Source organism: Microcebus murinus, chromosome 19, assembly GCF_040939455.1.
Source record: "Microcebus murinus isolate Inina chromosome 19, M.murinus_Inina_mat1.0, whole genome shotgun sequence".
Lineage (NCBI taxonomy): Eukaryota > Metazoa > Chordata > Mammalia > Primates > Cheirogaleidae > Microcebus > Microcebus murinus.
The window spans coordinates 22,353,384-22,377,349 of record NC_134122.1 but is presented as its reverse complement, the minus strand read 5'-3'; the positions used below and the strand labels follow the sequence as shown (position 1 = coordinate 22,377,349).

Here is a 23,966-nt window from a genome sequence, read left to right as displayed (position 1 = left end):
AGCAATCTGCCCACCTCGGCCGCCCAGAGTGTTAGGATTACAGGCATGAGCTACCACGCCCAGCCTCTAAGTTACTTTTGATTGATTTTTTTTTCATTATGTACGCCTTTTTTTTTGCCTCTTTATATTTTGATTTGATACCATACATTGTACATTTTGTTGTATTAAGTGCTGGATGCTTTTGTTCTTCTATAAATATTCTTGCACTTTGTTTACATGTGCAGTTAGGTTACTTGGAAATGGTTGGTCCTTTCAGGTGGTGTTTTTATGATATGCCAGGCTGGCCCGGAGCAGTTCTCATCCAGGGCTAATGGCACCACACTCCTGATTGCTCTGCCCGATCCCTGTGGATTATGAGGTTTTCCTGTCAGGCTGGTGGACAAGGACAGGCCCTGCCCTTGGCCCTGTGTGCTTTCTCTGGTTGTTCCACATGGTGCAGTCCTCAGCCCTGGGGAATTTCCTCACCACGTGTGCTAGTCCATATTCTGCTAAGTACTTGAAAGGGCTGTGCTGTGTCCCCAAGGCATGCTCCTCGGTAGGCCTCTGCGTCATGCATGCTGGTGGCTTCGGCCTCCCTGCCTTCTGGCCACAGCTCCTCCACACAGAGCTGTGCTGCCTCCTGGAACTCGCTTAAGGTGCTGAGCCAGGACCAGGGCTCACCTTGCTGCTTTCCATCTTTTGCCGTTCTTGGCTGTTGTCCAGTGACTTGAAAAGTCTTGTTTTCTGTGTTTTGTCTGTGATTGTTTATTTCAGTCAGGAGGTTCAGTTCCATCCTTGTTCAAGGAGGGTGCAGAGAGAGTCCCCTGGGGGACCCTGGGACAGGAGTCACAGTGGTCATGGTGGAATGGCCCCTTTGGGCAGTCAAGGCAGAGCTCTCACTCTTGCCTGGCGTCAGGGCCATGTCAGGGAGAAGGGGCTGCCTCTGGGCCACGTGAAGAGGAACAGAGGGCCGAGGCACACACTTGGTCTGCATTCACCGTGACCTGGCCTTCTGGAGCCCAGTGTGGGCACAGGGTTTGAGCAGAAAGATTGATCTTCCAGAGACAGATTTGGTGCTAGGGATGCCCAAAGTGTGCACAGGGCTCTCTTCAAGGGAAAAGCCCTTCTGGTAATATCTGCTCACTTCACTGCCCTCCTACCAGGTGTACTTTGTACCTGGGTAACCCTGGGAGCACTGGGCAATTATTCTATAAGGTTTCAGGGAGCATATTGTTGCTTTAGTGTTACCCACAAGATACAGATTTGCAGGAATAAATGAAGGAAACCTAATTTCATGTACTGAGTACTTGTTTGTGCCAGGCCTGGCCACAGAGGCTTTTCCCGCCCCTGATTCACTAGTGGGACCCCGATCTCCTGTCTGTGGCCTGAAGTCTCAGCAGCCGGGATGCTCCACAGGCTGACCACTCCACAGATCCCTGCCAAGGTGTGCTTGGCATGACGCAGCCTGGGCAGATTTGCCCCTGGAAGGTTTGGGAAATGAGTCTTGCTCTTTGACCTTTGGATAAATATGTTTCCCCTACTTGTTGGGGGAAGCACTTAATCAAGGCTGGCAGACCTGTGTTGTTTGGCTATCTCTGGTTTGTTGAGGGAATTTTTCACTTCTTTGTCAATATTTCCTTAAGCTGAGACTGTTGGTATACAGAAAAGTGTCTTGCAGACATGGTGCTGCCTCCTGAGCTGTGATCAGCCTCAGGGACTCCCTCGTTGTATTCTCTGCCCGTCCTCTGATCCCCGGCCACATTGTAAGCCGGGCTGCTTCTCGAGTTCTTCCCACATGTTTCTGGTGGGGCTTAGGACGGGAGCTGACTGTGGAGGGCCCCAGTGAGCCCTCTGGGTGGCTCCAGCCCATGCGTTCTTGCTTCAGGAGCTCCCAGCTAGGGGGCCTTGGTGACTGACTAGAGCGTGCCCTACTGGTGTCTCCTATTGCACTGTTCCTGGACCCCGATTTCCTAAGTACCTCCTGCCTTTACCGGTGCTGTCTGCTTTTCTTCTGGAAAGCTCCTCTCCTTCTCGCTGGCTGCTTGTCCCTTCTGCCTTGGCCCCTGGGCTCGAGGTGGACGTTCCGCACAGCCTTTCCTGAAGCTGCATCCCTGGACTGCTGGGTTCTGGAGCAGCTCAGCTTCCTCGCTGGATTGTGGGCATCCCTGAAGGATGCGGCTCCCCTGGCTGGCATTGTCCTCAAACATGGCCCTGTGGCTCAGCCCTGCCAGATTGGCGGATGGGACCAACCCAGGTGTCCCTCGGGCCCTGATGAGAACCTTCTCTCAGGGATCTTTTGCATCTCAGCAGCTCCCGGAAACCTCAGCTGTGGTGGAAGATGCAGGGCTTTGGCACGTCCTCTGAGGGGCTGCAGGTTTGTAGCTAGGATGCCCAGAGGGTGTAAACAGACTGTTTGTTGCTCAGCCTGTGGAGACATTGTAGTCTTGTTCCTGAGGTTCTTTCTTGGGGGATAGTCTAGCTGAAGGGAGAAGTACAGCCACATGGATTTTGTTTGTTTGCCTCCTTGATGGCTCTGTTCCTCGAGTGAGCAGGGTGGCTCTTAGCTGCCAGCCCCAGCACTCATTTGATAACAAGTAATTTGTAATGTACCTTTCTTCACTGTCTGCACACACAGCTTAAAAATATCAGCATACGTAGCTGGGCACATGCCTGGAGTCCCAGCTACTCTGGAAGCCAAGTAGCACGATTGCTTGAGCCTGGGAGTTGGAGGCTGCAGTGAACTGTGATCTCACCACTGCACTCTAGGGAGAAGGAAAAAGAGATGTACAGAAATGTCTCAAGTGTTATCGCCAGATACAGGGCAAACAAAGGAAAGTAATTAATATTAACGTACTACATATTCGGGGTGCAGACCTGTGGGCATGAGGACACTGGAAGTTATGGCGATTATCCCCGTGGCTCTCTGTGGAATCGCTGTAAGGTGGCCACTCTGTAAGTGGCACAGGTGGGCTGTGTAGGAGGTGCCAGTGCCTTGACACCACCAGCAAGGCAGGTTTCTTAAATGATGGACAGTGGTTTGTCGCGCCCGCCTCGCCAGCAAGGAAGATGCGGCAACCGGAGTTCTTCTGACAGCGCTTTATTGGGGAATCTGAAGATAACTAAAGCGGAAGACCCTGAGGAGCTCTCGGAGCGGGCTTATATAGGCACTAAGTACATTAGGCAGAATCTGATTGGCTCACGCAAGAGCCCTCATTAGCATACTTGCTGAGAGACAGGAAAAAGCCCCTACACATGCGCGGTTCACCCTGTTTATCAGTCTTGTGGTATGGGTGTGACCAGGAAGTCGGCGCCATCTTGCAATGGCGTTAACACCGCGCCCCACAGTGGTTGAGTTCTGAACAACAGAAACTATGCCCTTCCCTCCATATAACTGTAGTTGCCTTCCCAAAAAATTCATTGATGCTAAAAGTGTGTCGGATTACTTTGTGCTTCCTTATCAAAGGCGCTAGTTTCTAGGGCTGGGCTTGGATCACTATAAATAGCTTTTGCACCTGCATAAATGTTGGCAGGACATTTGGAGGTCGTGCAGCATGCGAGAGTGTTCTCCCACCTGAAGACTCATCCTGCACGTTGACAATAGAAAGTGTCCCCAAGGGTGAAGTACTGCCTCACCCTTCAAAACCACTGTGCTGGCTGCTGTCAGCACCATTCTTTAGTGAAAACCTGGCCTTTGAGGACTGTGTGAAGTCTGAGCAGCCTGGGACGGGGTAGTAGGGCATGCTGGATGCAAGCTGGGGAGTTGGGCTGAGCAAACTCATCCTGTGGCCCTGGGGGAGGATCCTGCAGAGAGGCATCCTGAGGGTAGCCGTCTCTACACAGCCAGGAACCCACCAGGCTGGCTGCACTGGGGGCCAGTGAGCCAGAGTTCGTGGAGGCTGGGTGTGTCCCTGCTCCAGACCCTTTGGTGGCCTTCTCTGTGCTCCTGCCAGGCTGCTTTAGGCTCAAAGGAGGACCTTCTCCTCCCCAGTGAGAGGAAGGGAGGAGCTGGCCTTGGGAGTAAAATTCTTCCTCTGTCTCTTAGTGGAAGACTGGAGTCTGGTGACCCAAAAGTACAGGGCCCCTGATGGACAGGGTGAGTTTGGAGCATGAGTGGATACTGCACCCTGATGGGCAGGGCAGGAGTGGACACTGCTCCCTGATGGACAGGGCAGGGCAGGGGTGGACACTGCACACTGACCTGGGCCTCTGGTCTGTAGCCACTTGCCCCCTTTGGTAGAGTGAAGCCATGTCTTGTTTGGCACAGGCTCCTGGGTGTCTCCCCTCCCTGGTGGTAGGAACAGAGGCATATGGGATGGGAAGGCTGCAGTGATGGAGAGCAGGCCTGAGTGAGTGCTGCTGGTCTGTGATTTCAGAGTGACTTTGATCTGCTCTTCAGCTTTCAGGTCTTTGTCTCCAGCTGCTCTGTTCCTCGTCAGTACTGTAACCATGCGGTCTGGTCTAGGTCGGGGTGGGCAGACTTCAGCCCACAGCAGGTTTGTGTGAGTGAGACTGTGCTGGAGTCCAGCCACACCCGTGTGTGTGTGTGTGTGGGCCCGTGGCTGCTGCGCTGACCTGCGGAGGCCAGGTGGCTTCCTGGCTTCCTTTCCAGTGGCAGTCGTCTGACCCCAGGTGTAGGTGATATTTAAAGGCAGCGTCACCTGGGTGCAACGTCTCACACCTGTAATCCCATGCTGGGAGGCTGAGGTGGGATGATCATCAGGAGTTCGATACCAGCCTGAGCAACAGAGTGAGACCCTGTCTCTTCCCCAAAAAAAGAAAAATTAGCTAGGCGCGATGGTGTGCACCTGTAGTCCCAGCTACTTGGGAGGCTGAGACAGGAGGGTTGCTTGAGCCCAGGAGTTGGAGGCTGCAGTGAGCTGTGATGACACCACTGAACTCCAGCCTGGGCAACAGAGAGAGAACTTGTCTCATTTAAAAAACAAATTAATAAATAAAGGTAGTGTCACCCCTCAATTCCTGGGCTTGATCCAAACCTGGGGAGGCCTGGCTTTGGGTATCTGAAAGTAGAACCCAAAGCTCTGCACCCTTTGCTACAGCTCCCTGAGTTACAGGCCCCAGGCCTTGAGCAGGCACTGCTGGCCTCCCCACCATGGCACACAGTGGGACCGGGGGACCCCCAGAGCCCTGGTGGAGGCGAGCAGACATGGCCTCCGCATCTGGCACAGCTGGGACTGCCATGAGGCTGGTGGAGGCTTTTGCTGCATCCCAGTTGTGTGGCAGATGCCCAGGTTCACAGGAGCCTGCTGGGGCCCCCTCCCTGCATGGTGTCCTCAGGGCCCAAGGCTGGGGAAGAGGCTAAGCTTGTGAGGTCACCCAGGGCAAGAACTTTGCCCCACAAGATGACCAAGCCAGGATCCCAGAGTAGAAGTGTGACGATGCCTAAATTCCTTCCACACTTTGACATGTCCAGAACCTGGAGATGGAGTTGTGAGGTGGTAGATTGGCCTCTTAGGAGCTCCGTGTGTTCACAGTCATGCTGCCAGGGAGTGCCTTGGTGCACATGATGGGGGTGGGACTGAGCACCCCCATCATGGGAGGGGCATGAGCTCTGGTTTGCTGTGGAGGGACACGCTTGGCTGAGTGGCCTGCAGAGTGTTAGCTGCAGCCTGGGCTCTTCCTATATATGTGTCTTTGTGAGCATCTACATGCTATTTAAATGATCAGGATGCGCACACGGTGCAGAGTGGCAGAAGGTCAAACTGTGGAACTCATGAGTCTCGCTGCTCAGCCCAGCAGTCCCTTCCCCCGGAAATGGTCCATGTTACCCTTTCTTAGGTGTCTTGCAAGATAGATTCTGTTTGCTGGTTTCATTCTGTGCCAAATGATTTCTTCCTTCAGCAGTCCTTTGGGGTAGACATTATTACCTGTGTTTGGAAGTGGAGAAACAATGGCTTACAGAGTTTTATACAGTTTGTAGTTTTACACAGGACAAGTGGTAGGGCTGGGACCTGACCCAGGTCTCTGTGACACTGTGGCCTGAGCTCTTCCCACTGTGTGTTGCCCTCAGCGGGATGGGGCCAGGCGCTGCAGCCCTCTAGGGACACACATTCCTCCTTACCCCTCCTGCCTACAGGACTGGGGGCCTCAGCTGTGTGGCTGGAGGCAGGGAGCACAGACTGCCACAGTGCCCATACGGCCTTGGGAGGGTGTTTAACCCACCTGGGCCTCAGCCTTCCTCCCTGCAGAACAGCCTGCCTCCTACAGCAGAGCCTTGGGAACTGCAGTATCCCCTTGGGGGGCCTCACTCCTCCCGCCCACCCTCAGGACGAGGGGAGGGCGTGATCAGTCTCACAGGACTACCAGGAAGCCCCTTCTCGTGCTCTGCTCACTTGGAGCAGGCACTGCTGGTAATTGTGCCTCTTCCTTCTGGAGGGTGAGCCAGAGAAAGGAACGTGAGCTTGTGAATTAATTTCAGAGATTGGAAGTGGGCAGAGTGACCCTCTTTGGGAGATGACATTCAAATGAAATGGGGCAGGCATTCGGGCTGACTGAAAACCTGCTCTTCAGCAGTGGCAGTCAGGGCCCAGCTCAGCATGCCCCCATGGGCCTAACCCATGCTCCCCATGGCACGAGGTGTGTGTGGGACCCGTGACTCCTGTGGCAGGCAAGCCCTGTGAAAGTTCCTGTCTTTGGAATCCTTTCTCTGAAGAGTTAAGTGTGTGTTAAAATGGGGACGTCATGGTTTTAAGGCATTTAGGGGTCTCTCAGAAGATGCGATCCAATTATTCCTTATGTTCTTTTTTTTAAACCAACTCTGAATACAGATTTTTTTTCAGTGAAGTATGAAATAGGTAGTCACAGACGGCAATATTAATGCATTTCCAATTTTCTCTTCACTCCTTCCCATGCCAACGAATAGCACGTGGACAGGCTTATGTTGGCTGGAACGGAGCTGGTGACAAGTACCTCTCCTCCTGGTGCAGAGCAAGCCTGGCTGGCCCACGGGAACAGGGGCAGGTCCCTGAGGCCCTGTCCAACTCTCACCATGTGTGGGGCAACTGGGCCTGAAAGAGGTGGGACAGGCCTGCAGCCACACCGAGCAGGTGTGTGTGCGAGAGACGGCACGTGCGTGGATATGTGTATGTGAGAGTGAATGTGTGTGTGAGAAAGTGGGCGTGAGACTGTGAGTGTGGAGAAGCTTTGTATGGGTGGAGAATGGCCCAGGAACAGGCCTGGGCAGGGCAGGGTCCAGCTTGTCGAGCCCCTGCTCTGGGCTGGGCTTTTAATCTGGGTTTCCTGATTCAGGTGGAAACCTCAGGGCCAGGTGGTATCCCCCTTACAGGTGAGGGATGGGGAGATGGTCTGGGTGCCAGGAATCACAGATATCTCTCCCGTCCCCAAGTGCACAGGTGTTGGTGTCCCTGCCCTGCACACTCATCCTCTATGTGGGCACCCCTCGCATGTTGCTGCCAGGTCCCAGTGAGAAGGGCTGGAGATGAGAGGTCACGGGGCCAGGTCAGAGCCTCCAGGGTCCTAGGGGGCGATGGGGTGCCTGCTGAGGCTGTTGCCGAGGCCACCCCAGGACCTCCACTTAGTTCTCATCTTCCCACAACCTGCCTCGTACTGAGCAGGGTTCTCTTCCTTTCCAATATTGATATATGTAAATAGTTTCTTAAATTGGGTGATCAGCAGACAAACAAATTCTATATCTTTTTCTTTCAGCATCCACTTAACTCCCTTTTTGTTTGTTCTGGCCTCTGGGAAACCACCCAAGTTTTCCACCCCGACCTGTGCTGTCTCTGGGCTTTCGGGCCAAGCTCTGTGGAGCACTGGGCTGCACGCGCTAGGGAAACGTCAGTCGTCACATCCACATTCGCCATCTGCGCTCGAGTGCACCCCTGCCTGTGTGCACGTGTGAGGCGCCTACAGTGTGCTAGGTTCTGTGCTGGGAACAGGGGACTAGAGAGTTGGAGTATCAGTCCCCAGGGAGTTCCTGGTCTGGTGGTGAAGAGAGCCAGACACCTCGGTTGTTATTGTGAGGCAGAGAGTGCAGTCATTGAGGGCAGGTGGGGGCTGGAGAGGCCAGAGGAGTGGGAGCTGGCAGTTAGGGCAGGGGAAGGGAGGGAGCAGTGGGAGTCATAGGGGAAGGATCGATGGAGAAAGTGACATTTCAGCCTAATCTGAAAGGTGGTGAGGAGTCAATGCAGATGGATGGTTAGCCCGCAGGTGTGGACTGTGCACCTGCCCTTTTGCAGCCACTGCCTTGTCTTTGGGCCTGCAAGCGGGAGGTTGGTGAAGGTGAGGAGAGGACGGGGAGGGGCTGAGACAGGACATGGGACAGCCCCCGGCAGGTGGTCTCCTGGCATATCTGGGCAGGGTGTCAGGCACAGGCTCAAGGGCAGCAGGAATCAGCCCCCATAAGAGTAAAGTTGAGAGTTTATTATTATGAGTCTGTGATTACCAATTAAAATAAAAGGACCTGATTTTTGCCTTGAACGTTGTGGCATTTCCCTGTCATTTCTTGGAGATCACCCAAAAATGACAAGAAGCATGAAAACCAAAATGGCACACTTAAATTTTGGCAGGACAGAAATGCAGCTAAAAGCCAAGACCCAAATGAGAGGCGAGAGGCCCCCAGCACAGCTGGTCACTGCATGGGTAGATGTGTGCACAGGGTGAGCCAAGATGGGACACCCTGGGGAGGGAGCCCTGTCCTCCTTGCTGGTGGAGCCCCCTCCTCTGGGAGAAGGGGAATCCTGAATCCTGAGTTTGCAGCAGGGGGCTGGCGCATCCGCTGGGGCAGCAGACATTGGAGCCAAGTGAGGAATCACCTGTGGGCACCAGGTGTGCTTGAAGCTGTGTCTCCAACAGAGGAAAGGGGGATATTTGCTGTGATGCAAGCTGGAGGGGCCTGTTGAACTTGCAACACAACCATCTGATTGGATTTCTTAGAAATAAGAAAACGGCCTGTCGTTTCCCTGCTGTGAACCTTGTGTGTAAAGCTGGACTTAATAAAACTCACCTTCAATGGTGAGTAATGAAGATAGGTAAAACCACACGTTTGTGTAAGGCCAGAGGAGAGAAGTAGGAAAACAAACGGTAGAAAAGTTTGGCAGAAACAGCAACTGACATTGAGCTGATGAAAATGGTATCCAAACATTTTTTAAGAAATAGAAGTGTAATCTGTGAAGATTGAGCAAAGGACAAGTAAGAGAAGAGATGGTGAGACCTGAGGAGGGGACAGAATAGGGAGATCTCAGGACAGAAGAGGAAGACAGAAAGTCAGGAAGGATGGTGAATCGGAAGGGGCACAGGATGTGATGACTGAAAAATCGACTGGAAGGACCAGCAGGAGGTTTATGCATTTAAGTGGAAGATTAAACCAGCACAGAAGTTAGGAAGACAATGTCAGTGCAATGCTGTGTGTTCTGATAATATAGAATTTACATGTTTAATAAAAATGTTGAGATAGGAAAAGGGAGAGAATGCAAAAATGGTTTTCTCATTGTTAATGGCTAAAGATGAAAAGATAACATCAAGTAGTAAAAGTATATTGAACTGTGTGTTAGGTTCTCTAGAGAAACAGAATCAATGGGATTGATCTATCTATTCATGTCTCTATCTAGAAAGATTGACTGATTATGAGGAATTGGCTAACATAATCATGGAGGCTGAGAAGTCCCACGATCGGCATCTGAAAACTGAGACCTAGAAAAGCTGGTGGTGCGGCTCAGTCCAAGTCTGCAGGCCTGCGAGGTAGAGGGGCCGACGTCGTAAGTCCCTGTCAAGCAGGGCCCCAGCTCAGGCAGTGAGTCAGCAGGGGAGGGATCCTCAGCCCCTCTGCTGCTTGTTTGGTTCAGGCCCTCAAGGGATTGGGCAAAGCCTGCCCACTGATGCTGATGCTTCCAGAAACATCCTCACAGATACACCCTGGGACGATGTTCATGCTGGGCATCCCTATCCAGTCACAAAGTGGACAAAGGTGAACAGTAAGAACAGTGCTGCAGTTCATAGCCAGGAACTCGACATAGGAGCTGTAACAGGTACTGTCTAAAACAGAGAAGGTTAAGTATGACATAAAGCTGGAGTTACAAAAATAACCAGAACGAAAAGCACAAACTTCTAAATAGCAAGAGAATTACATATAAGAAAGCAAACACGATTAAAAAGGCCACAGCATGATATGGTTTTGAAAGCTATAAACAGAATGCATAACAACATAAGACAATAGAAATAAATACAAACATATGTCAAAATATAAATGGACTAAACTCTCCTATTCACAGGAAAAGTCTTTCTCATTGGATTGCAAAACAAAACCAAAAAAGTTAGAAAATACGAGTTGCAAAGGCAATCTGGGAGTTGCAGACATGTAATGGCAGAAGCTGTAATCTTGATGCAGTTGAGTTTGAGTTCAAGCTGGAAAGCATCACAGAAAACAGTGGTAGATGATTTTCAGTACTGAGGTGCCCAGTAACGTGGCATTGATGCTCAGAAGAGCAAAAATGAGGAGACGTCCAATGGATAGTGTGTAAGGCACCGGTTGTAGGGGAATCTTTTACTTACTAATCCATGATATGTTGAGTAGGCAAAGAACAATGCACAAATAGAATATGTATATAATATATATAAAACATATATCTGTAAAACCCTTATCCCCCAAACTAGAGAGCACACTATATTTAAAAAGTGCTTATAAGCATTCAAAAAGATTAATCAAAAAGATTAATATTAGGTAATAAAGACAACCTTTAGAAATTCAGGTAAGTAGAATTAATATAACTTCTCTTTAATATGATAAAATTTTAAATCAAGAACAAAACCAGAAAAAGGCTCTTAACACATAGAAATTAGAACATAAAACAAAAGACTCTATCTTAAACAATTCTTGGTTCAAAGAAGAAATGCAATTCAAAAGTACAGAACATCTAGAAAATAATTGTAATGAAATCACTTCTCATCAGAGCCCGTGGGAAACATCTAAATTTAAGAGTTTAAATATTTATATCATTGAACAAGAAGGCATGAATATATATGGATTAAACCTCTGGCTCAAGAAGTCAGAGAATGAAAGGAAAATAAACCTTAGTAAAACAAAAGGTAGGAATTTGTAAAGATCAAAGCAGAATTTAATAGGAAAGTGAAAAATGGTAGAAATAATAAGTCAAAGATGCCTGTTGTTTGAAATAAAACCAATAAAACATATGAATTATTCACAATTCTAATAAAAAATTAATAGGAAGCATTGCCACCCCAAATAAGAAATAAGACTAATTACCCTGGAGTTCTTGACTGGAAGGGGGCATGAGAGAGCTTTTGTGCATGCTTAGAATTCTGTCTTGACCTCAGTGGTGGTTACACAGGTATAGATGTGTGAAAAGTCACCAGGCTGTGTACATGAGATTTGGGCACTTTACTGTGTGTAACTTGTGCCTGAATAGGACAGAAAAATAAGTAAAAGCAAACATAAATCTAAAATGAATTGAGGTCTACCTTAATTCTATAAAAAGAATTATCAATTATATCACAACTCCATTTAAATAAATGTAAAAATCTGTATGAAGTGAATAATTTTTAGGAAAATGTAATCTATCAGTATTGACACCAAAAGAGAGAAATTTTAAACAGACCAATTATTGTAGAATAAAGTTGTCACAAAATCACTAGCTTTTCACAAATTCTACCATATCTTCAAAGTACAAACACATTGAAAACCATATGAATTTGTGGAGTGTGGAGAGAAGAGGGGAGATGCTTTTGGGAGTGAGCATTGCATTGACACCCACAGCTGCAAAGATCTCTCAGGCCTGTGTGTGCTCGTGTGCCTGTTTTCACACATGCTGTACTGGCAGTCAGTGGGGCGCTGGACGCCGCTGAGTGAGCGTGAGTACCCTGTGGCCGTGCATTCAAAATGACTGAGCGGGTAGAGCAATGAATCTACATCAAATTTTGCATTAAGCTTGAACATACCTCTGCGGAAGCTATTTGGATGACTCAGAAGGCTTTTGGGGACGATGCAATGAGCGCAGCGCAAATAAAGGTGTGGCACAAACACTTCAGATGTGATCGAGAATCTGTTGAAAAGTGATCCATGTTCTGGAAGGCATGCACCAAGCAGAACACCTGAGAATGTTGAGCACGTACAGGTTAAAAGACACTGAAAGAACCGTGTGAGGTCCCAAGGTGCCTACTTTGAAGGGGACTGAGGCTTCATTGTCCTGTGTACGATCTTTCTTATATCTTTTTCAACAAATGCGTCTATTTTGCCTGTTACATGGCTGGACGCTTTTCAGACAGACCTGGTATTAGGAATGAACTTCAACAGCACATGAAAACGTACCATATGTGGTAGGGTTTATTCCAGGATTGGCCTGTTAGCTTGATTTCAGGGTTTTACTTTGTGGGAATTCCTTTCCACATTTGCTGGAAAAGCATTTGACAAAATCCAATATTCAGTCTTGATTAGAAACTCTTGATAAAATGTGAAATATGGGTAATTTCTCAGCATAATAAGATATATCTATTTCAACCAAAACTGACTTGCTATAAATAAGGAACTATTAGATCCGGTTCCAGAAGCCACAGACAACTTAAGGATGTCCAGTATCACAAGTGTCACCTACTGTCACTCTGGAGATGCTGAGTTAGACAAGGGAGAGAAATCAGGGGTATAAATCTTAGGAAGGAGGGAAACGGGAGAACTGTCACTCTGCAGCTGGCATGATTGTGTGCCACGAGAATCAACTGAAAATGCTGCCATCAACCAGAATCTAGGAAAGGTATGGGAACAAAGTTTTAAAATCATATGTACAAAAATAAGTTAGGTAATAGAAGAAAATACCCCTATTGACAGCAGCAACAAAAAGGTAATAAAATAAAATACCCAGGACTAAGGGCTGTAGACAATGTGCAAAATCTGTGTGAAGAAAGTTTTTACAAGCACTTGAGGACCATAAACCACGGCGTGTGAATGAGAAGATGTTGTCCCTGACCCGGGGCCTCAGCTTCCACAGGTGCTGATTCTCCCCATGCTAGTGCTTAAATCTAACGCAGTCCCAACCTTTAAAAGGAGCCTCTCTCTCTCTCTTTTTTTTTTTTTTTGATGGAGGAGAGTTGCGGACACAGGCACCAGGAAGGTGAGCCTGGGGCAGGTTCAGGCGACACCGCACCGCACAGGCGATGCCTCCTCCCTCGTCTTTCACCCACACGGGCCAGCCATGCTGTTCACGCACCATGGCGTGGTCAGGACCCACGTGGGGTCCATGAAGAGGGTCCACACCTCTTCCCTGAGGGGACAGCCGGGCTCCTGGCTCTTCTGCGTCCATCCAGGTCAGCACACTGTCATGTGCCCGTTGGCCTGTGCCGGGGCTTGTTAGAGTCCTGTGGATGTGAATGTGCACATTCTGTTCTTTCTTAGGTCTGGTGGTGGTGACTGAGATAATTCTTGATTTGTGGCTTTTGTTAGAAAAGAGCTATCCAAGGGCGTTTGCATGCAGGACTTCCTTTGTTTCCTAAATATCCCTGAGGCCAGTGCTGTGTCTAGATGCCAACAGCTGGGCGCCTATGTTCCTGGTGGTATGCAGCCCCTTGGTGGCTGCGCCTTCCCTGGAAGCCACGCACAGGGAGGGCCAACCTGCCGTGTCGCTTCTCACATTCCAGAGAAATGCGGGACCTTTCAGTGTGCCTTTCACCTGTGAGAGAACCAGGAAACAGCCGCTGAGATCTGAGATTCGTGTGATGGAACCTGGAAACCCAAGTCTGTGCAGGAGCAGGGGTCACCCCTGGGCGAGTGTCTTAGGCCTGAGCCACGGAGCCAGTGAGGCGAGGGCCTGCCTTCTGTATCTCCAGCCCTAGCACTGTGCCTGCCCTTCACATGGCAGTGCCTCTGCCGAGCACCTGTTCTGGCCGGGGCACTGGGCACACAGGGGCAGAGAGCAGCGGGCTCTGCACTCCCTTGTGCTTGCAAAACCCCATGTGGGAGATGGACCATCCTCAGATCCAGAGGCACAAGACCCTAGGGCAGTGCCCTGGGGACACTCAATAGGTGCCCTCAAAGCTCAGATGGGAGTCCTGGGCCAGGGAAGGACACGGCATTCTGCTGGGTCAGAAGGGAGAGCGTGACCCTCTCCGGTGGGGAGAAGGAAAGGGTGGGCAGAGTGGATGCACAGAGGCCCAGGCGGGACGGTGTGGGAGTTGGGGCAGGACCATTGTCCATGACACAACCTCAGCTAGCCCTGAGGGCAGTGAGTGTCTAGAGGAGTATGGTGATCCCAGGAGGGTATCAGGGCCATGTGCTTGTCCAAGGGGCACCTGCTACATTCTCCCTGTGTTGACAGGAACTGGAATTTCAGGATCAGGGAGGTGATGTCATGTTTCTGAGGTTGCAAAGACAGCAAGTGTCAGAGAGTGTGGAGACACTAGGGTTCCTCCCTAGGTCCTTGCAAATTCTCTCTTCTGTGCTCTGGCCCCTGAGGCCTTGAAGGCTCAATGGGCACAAGGGCAGGCCCTGTGGGCTGCCCTAAGGCCAGCTAGAGCCCAGTCGAAGGACACCAGCCCCAAGCCGCAGTGGCTGCTGGTGTTTCTGCCAGACTGTGGCCACATGTCCCCTTAGAGTGTACCTGGATGGAGGGAGGGGACGCCAGGGGTTCCGAGAGGCTGCTCTGGGCGAGTCTCCAGCACCCAAGCCCAGGCTGCCACCTGCATAGCCCAAGCCCATGCAGCCCCCCAGCCAGCGGCCACCTGCTGGCCATGCCCGTCTCCCCCCCACTTCTCTTCAGGCCTCCTTTGCCCAGGTGTTGAGCCAGTTAAGATCCACATTACCTCCTGGGGCTTGTTGGCATCTCATGCTGTTCTGTAGAGAAATTCGAAGTAGCAAAATAAATAAAATATTGTTGGCGTTAAAGCAACGGCAAGGTAAGGTAATGCTCTCTCCAGTCGTATGTCCCCTTCCCCAGGGACTCCAGTGCCCCAAAGGACTATGTGGTCTGTTGCTGTTCCGCAGACAGAAGCGCCAACACAAAGGAAACTCATGTTTCCACAAGTCAGATGCTCTGAGGCCTGGCAGTGCCAGCCCTAGGTGGGGTTGCTGCCCGTGGGACGCAGACAGGGCCGGGCAGAGGTTCTCGCAGCCTCTGGTGCCCCGAGTCTGGCTGAATCTTGGTCCTGTGTTTCCTCGTAGCTGGAGATGGAGCTGAAGATGCTCAAGGCCCAGTCGAGCTCCACTGAGCAGAGCTTCCTGTTCTCCAAGGAGGAGGTGGACACACTCAGGTATGTCCCAGGGAGGAGGGAGCACACCTGGGCCTGCCCTCCAGTGGCTTCTGTCCCCTGCTTCGGACCTGCAGCCTCTGCACTTTGTTCCCTTTTGTACTTTGCTACCAGCTGGAGCCATGGACGTCTCTTTCCAAAACGTTGCCTTCCTGGATAGCGTTTTGTTTTTAATCTCATTTCATCCACTTAGGCTCTTCTATGCAGAGACCCTGTACCCCGCACGCAGGAGAGAGCAGAGCTCCTGTCCCAGAGCCACCTGCTGGGACCTGCCTTTGTTGCCAATAAAGCAGTAACACAAGGCTAGAGCCACTGAGGGTCTATGGGCCATGGATTTGGGGAGGAGCACAGCAGGTGTGTTCAGAAGAAAGTCACTCACAAAGGCAGCAGCCAGACCAGACTTCTGCCCATGTGTCAAGCGGGACCCGTCAGTCCTTGCTGTGAGACAGCTGCCACCCTCCGCCACTGTCTTTGCCTCGGCACGTCCCGTTATCCCTGCTTCTTGCCAGGACTCAGCACTGGCTGAGCAGAGGCCGAAGGGTGGCTCTTTCCTAGTGCCCTTCACGTTTCCCTCTTCCCTGGAGCCATACCAGATGGCTTAAATAGGAGGCTTCCAGGGGAGGTGTGGGCAGAACTCCTGGCCTCCGGTGCCCAGGTTGGCCCTGCCATTTCAGCTTGTGATTGGAAGTGACTGTTGGGTAGGTCACGCATGTCCTACTGGAAGGTCTCATGGAGGCTGCCGCTGTGGACTCAGACTGAGTATGGCAGCCGGTGGCTCCAGGGGCTTCAGCGTAGCAGCCACCTCTCTGCTCTGAGCATCTGCTATGGCCAAGGTGCTGGGTGCCCAGGGTTTCTCTTGGTGGCACAGGAGAGACTGGCCATGGGGCCCAAACAGCTCCAGCAGGCACAGAATGGCCTCAGTGAGGTGTGGAGGTGGAGGGTGAGCAGCCCTCCCAGGCCCAGAGCAGTTGGGGGTCAGGATTTTGTCCCAGCAGACCAGGCTGAGCCCTGGCCCAGCAAGTGTCCAGCAAGTGGCAGCACTGGTCTCTTCTAGGTTTGAGGTTTTCTCCAAAGTGTTCTCATGCATGGACTATGGTATTGTAAATAGCCCTCTGGGAGCCCGCCAGGTTCTGAGGTGCTCATGTTGCCTTCGATGGAGCCCACCGGGTTCTGAGGTTCTTGTGTTGCCTTGGTTTGGTCGTTCAGTTGTTCAGACGCTGTGTGCTTGGGGCACCTTCAGGGAGCACCAAGGCTGCATGCAGAGTGGTGAGCACAGACTCACGTTCTCTGCCTTCACTCATTTTACAGTGTGATGGGGACTGCATGTGGGATCATGGCTGTGTAATTACAGGCTGAGGGGTGCACTGCAGAGCAATGGGAGTGGGTGGTATCGGGCGTCAGGAGGGGCTCTGTGTATATCTGTGTGATATCCTGAGGTTGATGGGCAGGTGCAGGAGCCCATGTGGGAGGCTGGGTGTGGGAAGATGGCCAAGCCGTGCAGGGACAGACAGCAGGGAAGCTGAAGACCAGGCACAGACTGTGGGGAGGGCTTTAGTGTTTATCCTGCCAGTGTGAGGGTCTCTGCCATGGAGGAGCACACGGCCAGATGTGCAGCTCCAGCATCACTGGCTGCCGGGCTGGCGAGAGGGAAGAGGGACTTGGCAGGGGTGGGCAGCTATCCCTCAGCCAAGTACTGGTCAAGCGTTTGCTGTGGTCAGCCCCCTGTGAGCTGAAGTTGGCTATTGCCATGCAAAGAGCAATAAAGCGTGCTTCCTGCCACACCCCGACTTGCCATGATAAAGACACTCACAGCATGGAGGGCGGGCTGGGGGCCTTGAGAGCAGGTGGCATGTGAGTGGGCTCAGAGGAGCAGCACAGGGGGCTATCTAGCCCGGCAGGAGCCTCGGGCCAAGGCTGGGTGAGTGGACAGACGGGTCCCATGTATGTCTGGTGCCCAGGAACAGGCCGTGTGTTGCTGTCCCTGAGAAGGCATCCAGGGCCGCTTGGGTGCTGGAAGGGGCCCCGTGTAGTGGAGTGTTGTGAAGGGCTGGGGATTGCGTGGCTAGCACCTGACTCTACATGGTCCTGGATGCCACGGGAGGCAGGTGGCCCTGTGGGAGCTGTGTGGTGAGGTGCTAGAGTAGGGTGGTGACATTTGGGGAGTCAGTAGGTGTGGCCCCCAGGCATCAGGGCAGTCGCTGAGGCTGCAGAGAACTGGCTGCCACTGGGCCCAGCACCGAGCTCCAGCTGCCCTTGTGGAGACAGGCGTCATTCTGCCAGGCCTTTCAGTACCTGGAATCTCTCGCCTGCCAATGGCGGGAGGAAGGCCGGGCATGTGTCAGGTTTGTGTGGGCTGGTACACTTTAGATTTATTTATTTTTACAATTTAAAAAAAGGCCTTTATCATTGCTATCTTTTATATCCAGATCAAAGTGTCTCATTTGGAGAATGCAGCCGTGGAAAGAAGAGCCTTTGTGGCTAATTAATAGAAATCGGGTCAGCGCCTGTTAAGAAGGCTTTGCCGGGAGGTGCCAGCAGGTCACCCTCAGGTCTAGAGTGCTTCTCCTTGCAGGGGACGGCTGAGAGCTGGGGGTGGTGGCAGGCATCATCTTCGGCTGCTAACCTTTCCAGGCCCCATTTGGGACTCCCCAGCCCGTGCACGGTCCGGGTTTGGGAGCTGATGGCTTTGTTGGGAGCCCTGGTCAAGGCCATGGAACCTGCAGTGACACAGTGCCCAGCTGACCCAGCCTTTTGTGAGGGACACAGTTGGGACCATGTCTGGAAAACGGGGGCTTATGCAGCCCTTGCTGACTCAGCTTCTTAGGGGGACGGGATGCTCAGGCTGGACTGAGCGTGCAGGTGAGCCCCAGCTGGCCAGGTGTGGCCCAGACTGCCTCACCATGGTTGCAGCGCCTGTCCCCTGAGGCCTGACTCTTCTGCAGCACGACTCTGTCCTTGGACTTCAGGCCTCCTCCCTCCAGGAGCTTCCTTGCTGCGAACCCCATAGCAGGCTCCAGGCAGACACACATTATGTGCCTGTAGGCCTTGCCTTGTTGGGGTTCAGTGTGTCCTGGGTCTCCTCTGTGTCTGTAGCTCCCTGTTGTCTTGGATGAGGGTCCTCGTGGCATCTGCTTTGCTTTGCTGGGAAACCCACTGGGACCACCTCAGGCGGCCCTTCTGGCTGGTGGGGCTTGCCAAGCTGCAGACCTCTCCTCTGGGGAGAGCCATCTCCAGACGGCAGTTAGACCCCTGTCTGACAAGAACAGGTGCTGTAGTCCCCAGGTAGTGGCCCCACAGCATCTTTGTCTTCCTCTTCCTCACTCCCAGCTATTGGAGGTGTTAAGAGCACAGGGGCACAAAAGGCTTCCCTCTGGGTGAGCCCCTTTCTCCTTTTATTCTTCTTCCTCTCCCTCCCCGTTTCCCTCCTCCTCCTTCTCCTCCCCTCTCCCCCTTCCCTCCTCCTCCTTTTCCTTCCCTTCCCCCTGCTCCTCCCAGGGCCTGCCCGCCCTTCACAGTGACCATGGGGAGCCTAGGGGTGGTTCCCACGCACATGAACACACACACGCACACGCATACATACACACACATATGTGTTTTACATAGATATGTTACATATAAAAAGGCAGACAGATATATATTCTTTATATATAAATTACATGTATCACATTGCATGTTTTTCCAAGGCAGAGAGCCAGGGAGAGCACTGGTGAAGATTTAAGAGGCAGCAGCTGAAGAGCCCTTTCAACTGGAACAAATCTGAGCTCGCGCTTTTCTGCTGTCAACTAGCAGCTCTGGCAAATCCTAAATGTTGTCTGTGGATTTAGCAACTGGTAGACGTTCAGTGATTCCAGAGACTCGAGTTTCTGTGCCAACACCCGTTAGTCACACTCCGGGAGCCCCCTCATTTCCCGCCACACTCGCTGCCTTCTGGGTCCTGCGAGTGCCAGCCCAGCCCATGCAGAAGCCCAGTTCTGGGGGCTGAAGGATACCTTGGTTGTTGGGGGCATTGGAGATGTCGGCCCACCTCAGGGGATAGCTTGGTGACTCCCTACCCACCCCAGAGGGTCCCCACTCCTCTGGGGATGGCACGGTGCTCTATGACCCCCACCTGAGGGTCCCCACTCCTCAGGGGACAGCATGGTGCTCTGTGACCCCACCCACACTCCAGGGACCTGACACACAGGCCCATGTGCTTTTCACACAGGTGTTAGCTCTTTATGTTCTTTTAAACAAATTAGCTTTCATTGAACAAATCTCTACTACAGTGCTGTAAGTCCACTCATGACCCAATGTGTATCTGATCAGGAAGACAGTCCCTGCCTGGGAGTGCCCAGGGCGGCTGGTTAATCTCTGAGAGCCCAGCCCAGACTGCCACTGACGTTTGGCCTTGGAGGGCGCAGCTTCCATTTGTCCCATCCTGTTTAACCCTGCTGACTTCCCCTCTGCCGTGGACGGAGTCTGTGGGCCTGAGGCGCTGATCCCACTCGAATGGCAGCTGCAGCCAGGGCGAGGCAGCCCTCAAACCTAGGGATCCTAGGAGGGCTTGGCCCCATGGGTGCTGGAGCATGAGCTACCCAGGCAGGTACTGGGAGTCCAGGGGGAAACTTAGGCACCACCATGGCCTGCTACTCCCCCCAGCAGATCCATTGGGAGAATGAAGCTGTGGTCGGCAAGGCTCTGCACTCAAGGGCCGTGAGCCCCTGCCCAGCTGTGGGCACCCTGTCTGCAATGCCAAGATCTCCCAAGCTGCCAGTGGCAATGGCACATCCCCGCCTGGCTCCAAGGGTGGAGCTGGCGACCACGCTGGTGGAAGACAGGCTGGGTCCTGTTGCTGCCCTGGGGAGGAGGAGCAGAGCCACTTGGGTCTGGGTCCCCTGCAGGCCACCTTTGTAGCCCAGAGAACCTTCTCCTTCCCACCGGGACATGCTTGGCCTGGATCTGCCTCTTGTGCTGTGCTGGGCACTTGTGGCTTCTCCCTGGGTTCCATAAAGCTCTGTGCTATTGTTCAGTGGTTACTTCTTCTATTTTTCCTCTTCCTCCTTTCTGAATCTATTACTTCGATGTTAGATTTCCTGAATAGTTCCCTCTCTTTCTCTTTTTAATGTTTTGATCCTATTTTCCATCCTTTTGTTCTACTTTCTATAATGTTTTCTCAACTTTATCAACTTGCTCTTATTGGTGTTATGGTGTTTGTAGTTTCCTGAGAGTTTGGGTATTTTTGTTGTTGTTCTCTGAATATTCTTTTATATAAAACATCCTGTCAATGTTTTATGAATATAGTATGTTCACTGTTTCTTTGATGTTAATAGGGTACATTTTGAAGTTTTCTTCTCCCCATATAATCTGTCAGCTTGGTGGTTTGGCCTTTGCTGGGTGTTTCATCCTGGAGGGTTTCCTGAGAGCTGCATGATCTGTGTACAGTGAGCACCGCGCAGCTGGTTGGAAGTGCCAGGGCCTGGCGGGGTGTTACTGCGGCTGCCCTGCTGGGGCTTGGCTCGGCCAGTCCACAGGGAGCCTTCGAGATCAGCATCTTCTGGCCTTTTCCCTTGGCCTGGTGTGTCTCTGGAGAAGACTCAGGTCTGTAGGGTATGGGCCTGTCCTACCAGCTTCAGGGCACCATGTAGGGCACTATGCTGGCAGCTTAGTGCCACTGTGAGGTCCTCAGTCCCCCTCAATTTTCTCTCCTAGTGGGGTGGCTCTGCCCTCGACCCAGAAATCTGTCTTCTCTCCTTAATCTTCTGCCAAGATACAGGGTTGACCATGTGGAACACAGGTTCCCAGCCTCCACCCACAGAAGCGGAACAAGACAGCAGTTCTCCCATCCCCACCTGCAGCATCAGCTGGGCAGAGCAGGGAGCTCATCCCTAGCACAGCCTCCAGAAGCAGCCAGTGCTCCGGTTCCTGTGCCGGCAGGGCTGGGTGGGAGTGGACCTCCGCCCCGCTCGGTGGTGTCAGGAGTGCCGAGCAGGAAGCTGAGCCTCCACCTCATCCCACGTCAGAGAGGCAGAGTGAGATGGGGGGGGTCTTATCACCCCACCCCTCTGTGACCCCAGGTCGCAGGCCCAGCTGAAAGCTCCCCCTCTGCCCACCACAGCAACAAGGCGATGGGAGGGCCCATTGTTTCCCCATCCTGGTGTCAGCGGGACCCAGGGGCACTGAGCTTCCACCCCACCTACATTGTCTCTACATTGCCAGGATGGTGTCTGCAGGGCCACCCAATAGCAGAACCTCCACCCTGCCCCCTGGGTCTGGCACTCCTAGCTGTACATGTGCCAGACAGCAGAACATCAAAGTGCACGACCCAGAAACAGATAGAACTGAATGGAGGAATAGACAAATCTACATTTGCAGTAGAGAACTCTAATTCATCACCCTTAGCAATCAATAGAACGACTAGACCAAGGCAGCGAAGACATGGAACTGAATGTCCCTGTCAGCCCTCAGGCCCTAACTGATACTGGGGAGCGCTCTGCCCAACCACAGCACAGCGCTCTTGCCTCCTGGCTCACCTGGCGCATTCACCAAGGCAGACCTCGACAAACTCATAGACTGTGTCTTCTAATCATAATGAACTCAAACTAGAAGTCAATAACAGAAAAACAACAAGAAAATCTCCGAACATCTAGAAATTAACCACACTTCTTTGTTGCCTGTGGGTCAGGGAGGAAGCCTCAAAGGAAGAATAAATGCAGCTGAGTGGCCGTGGAAAGACACACATGGCAGAGTCCAGAGCAGCTGGGTCAGTGCTGAGGAGGAATTTCTACCACTAAATGTTTACTTGAGAAAAGAGGAAAGGTCTCTAATTTATGTTCCAACCTCAAGAACTTGGAAAAAGAAGAGCAAAATAAGCCCAGAACAAGCAGAAAGAAGGAAATAGCAAAGAACAAAAAATAATGAAATTGAAAAGAGAAAAACAATATAGCATTGAAAGAAAAGGCTGATTTTTTGTGGAAAAAAAAATTGAGGAACGTGTAGCAAAATTGACAAATATAAAAAGACACAAGACATAATAATTGACCTCAGGAATCAAGTAGGGGACACCACTGTGGATCCTGGAGCCACGGAAAGGTATCATGGGGTCCTTTGAACAATTCTGTGCTTACGTTTCATTAACTACTTCCTCTGAATCCACCAGCTACAGGCTGGGCACGATGGCTCACACCTGTAATCCTAGCACTCTGGGAGGCCGAGGCAGGTGGATTGTTTGTGCTCAGGAGTTCAAGACCAGCCTGAGCAAAAGGAGACCCCGTTTCTACTAAACATAGAAAGAAATTAGCTGGACAACTGAAAACATACGTAGAAAAAGTTAGCCGGGCATGGTGGCGCATGCCTATAGTCCCAGCTACTCGGGAGGCAGAGGCAGAAGGATTGCTTGAGTCCAGGAGTGTGAGGTTGCTGTGAGCTAGACTGATGCCATGGCACTCTAGCTAGGGCAACAGAGTGAGACTCTCGTCTCAAGAAAGAAAAAAAAAAAAGAATCTACTAGCTACTAAACTCAGCCAGGATGAACAGGTGGTCAGAATAGTCTTACAAACGGTAACAAATGAAATCATAATCAAAATGCTGCTAAGAAAGATATCTCCAGGCCATGGTTTCCCTGGAGAATAAAGAATAATTAACATCAATGTGACACCATCTCCTCTTGCAAATAGGAGGCTGCCAGGATTTATGGGGTGGGGATTCCTGTGTCTGCAGGATAGAGAGGAGCCTGTTGTTGGGATGGGCATGCCTGGGTGGTGGTAGCACATCCATCTCCATGCATGACAGCAGTCCCCACCCTTTTTGGCACCAGGGACTGGTTTCATGGATGACAGTTTTTCCACGGGTGGGGTAAGGGGAGGTGGGACTCAGGCGATGGGGAGGGGAGCAGCTGTGAGTACAGATGAAGGTTCTCTCAGTTGCCCGCCTCAGCTGCTCACCTCCTGCTGTGTGCCCCGCCCCCCATCCTGTTCCTCAGTTTCATGGAAGACAGTTTTTCCACAGTAGGGGTAGGCGGAGCTCTGTGGCCCAATCCCTACCAGGCTGCAGACCAGTTCTGGTCCAGGGGTTGGGGACCACAGACGTATGACATATTGCACAGGAGGAGGCACATAGCAAATGCACATGAGCTGAAATCTGGCCATTTTGGTGGATTGTGCCAGTGTAGTTTTCCTGGTTTCGATATTGCTGGTGGGTGAAGGGTGCATGGGGCCTCCCCTACGTTTTCTGCATGTTCCCATGAAACCATAAATACTTCCTAAAAAGTTTTTTAAAGAAAAATCCTTCAACCAATCATCCAGTTTTACTCCTACCTTCTGCCTGCTTCCAGAAGTAACTCCTAGGGGTGCTCATTCCTGAGACCTTGGGGATTTTTTGGTGTAAAAGCTTCTCAGCTTTTCCATTGCTGACCAAGGATTCAACTTGTTGGAGTCATTTGCTGCTTCTCCATCTGCTTTCCAACTTCCAAAGATGTTTTGATGTTGTCCTTTCTTTGATTTTCTTTACCTTTAGGTATATGCCCCCCCCCCAAAAAAGTATGAAAAACCGGAAAAACCTATGCTCTTGCTCTTGTTTAGTGGGATTTTGAAAGACATTGTTCTTAAACACACATGTTTAAGCCACCATCTTTAACTAAAGTCTTTGATGTCTCTTCCTTCATATATATATATATATATATTTTTTTTTTTTTTTTTTTTTTTTTTTTGAGGTGGATCTCACTGTGTTGCTCAGACTGGTCTCAAACTCCTGGCCTCAAGTGATCCTCCTACCTCAGCCTCCTGAGT

General features: G+C 51.5%; 2 protein-coding genes across 6 annotated transcripts in view; both read left to right on the top strand.

Moving 5' to 3' along the window:
• Positions 1 to 23,966, top strand: part of PSMG3 (proteasome assembly chaperone 3) — a 418,234-nt gene that overhangs the window by 87,592 nt on the left and 306,676 nt on the right. The gene's annotated exons all lie outside the window — the stretch shown is intronic.
• Positions 1 to 23,966, top strand: part of MAD1L1 (mitotic arrest deficient 1 like 1) — a 383,346-nt gene that overhangs the window by 226,328 nt on the left and 133,052 nt on the right. For all 5 annotated transcript variants that reach the window (XM_075995238.1, XM_075995236.1, XM_075995239.1 and 2 more), the window contains one exon: positions 15,119 to 15,207. In XM_075995238.1, the coding sequence (XP_075851353.1) occupies positions 15,119 to 15,207 (89 nt within the window). The remainder of the gene's footprint in view (positions 1 to 15,118; positions 15,208 to 23,966) is intronic.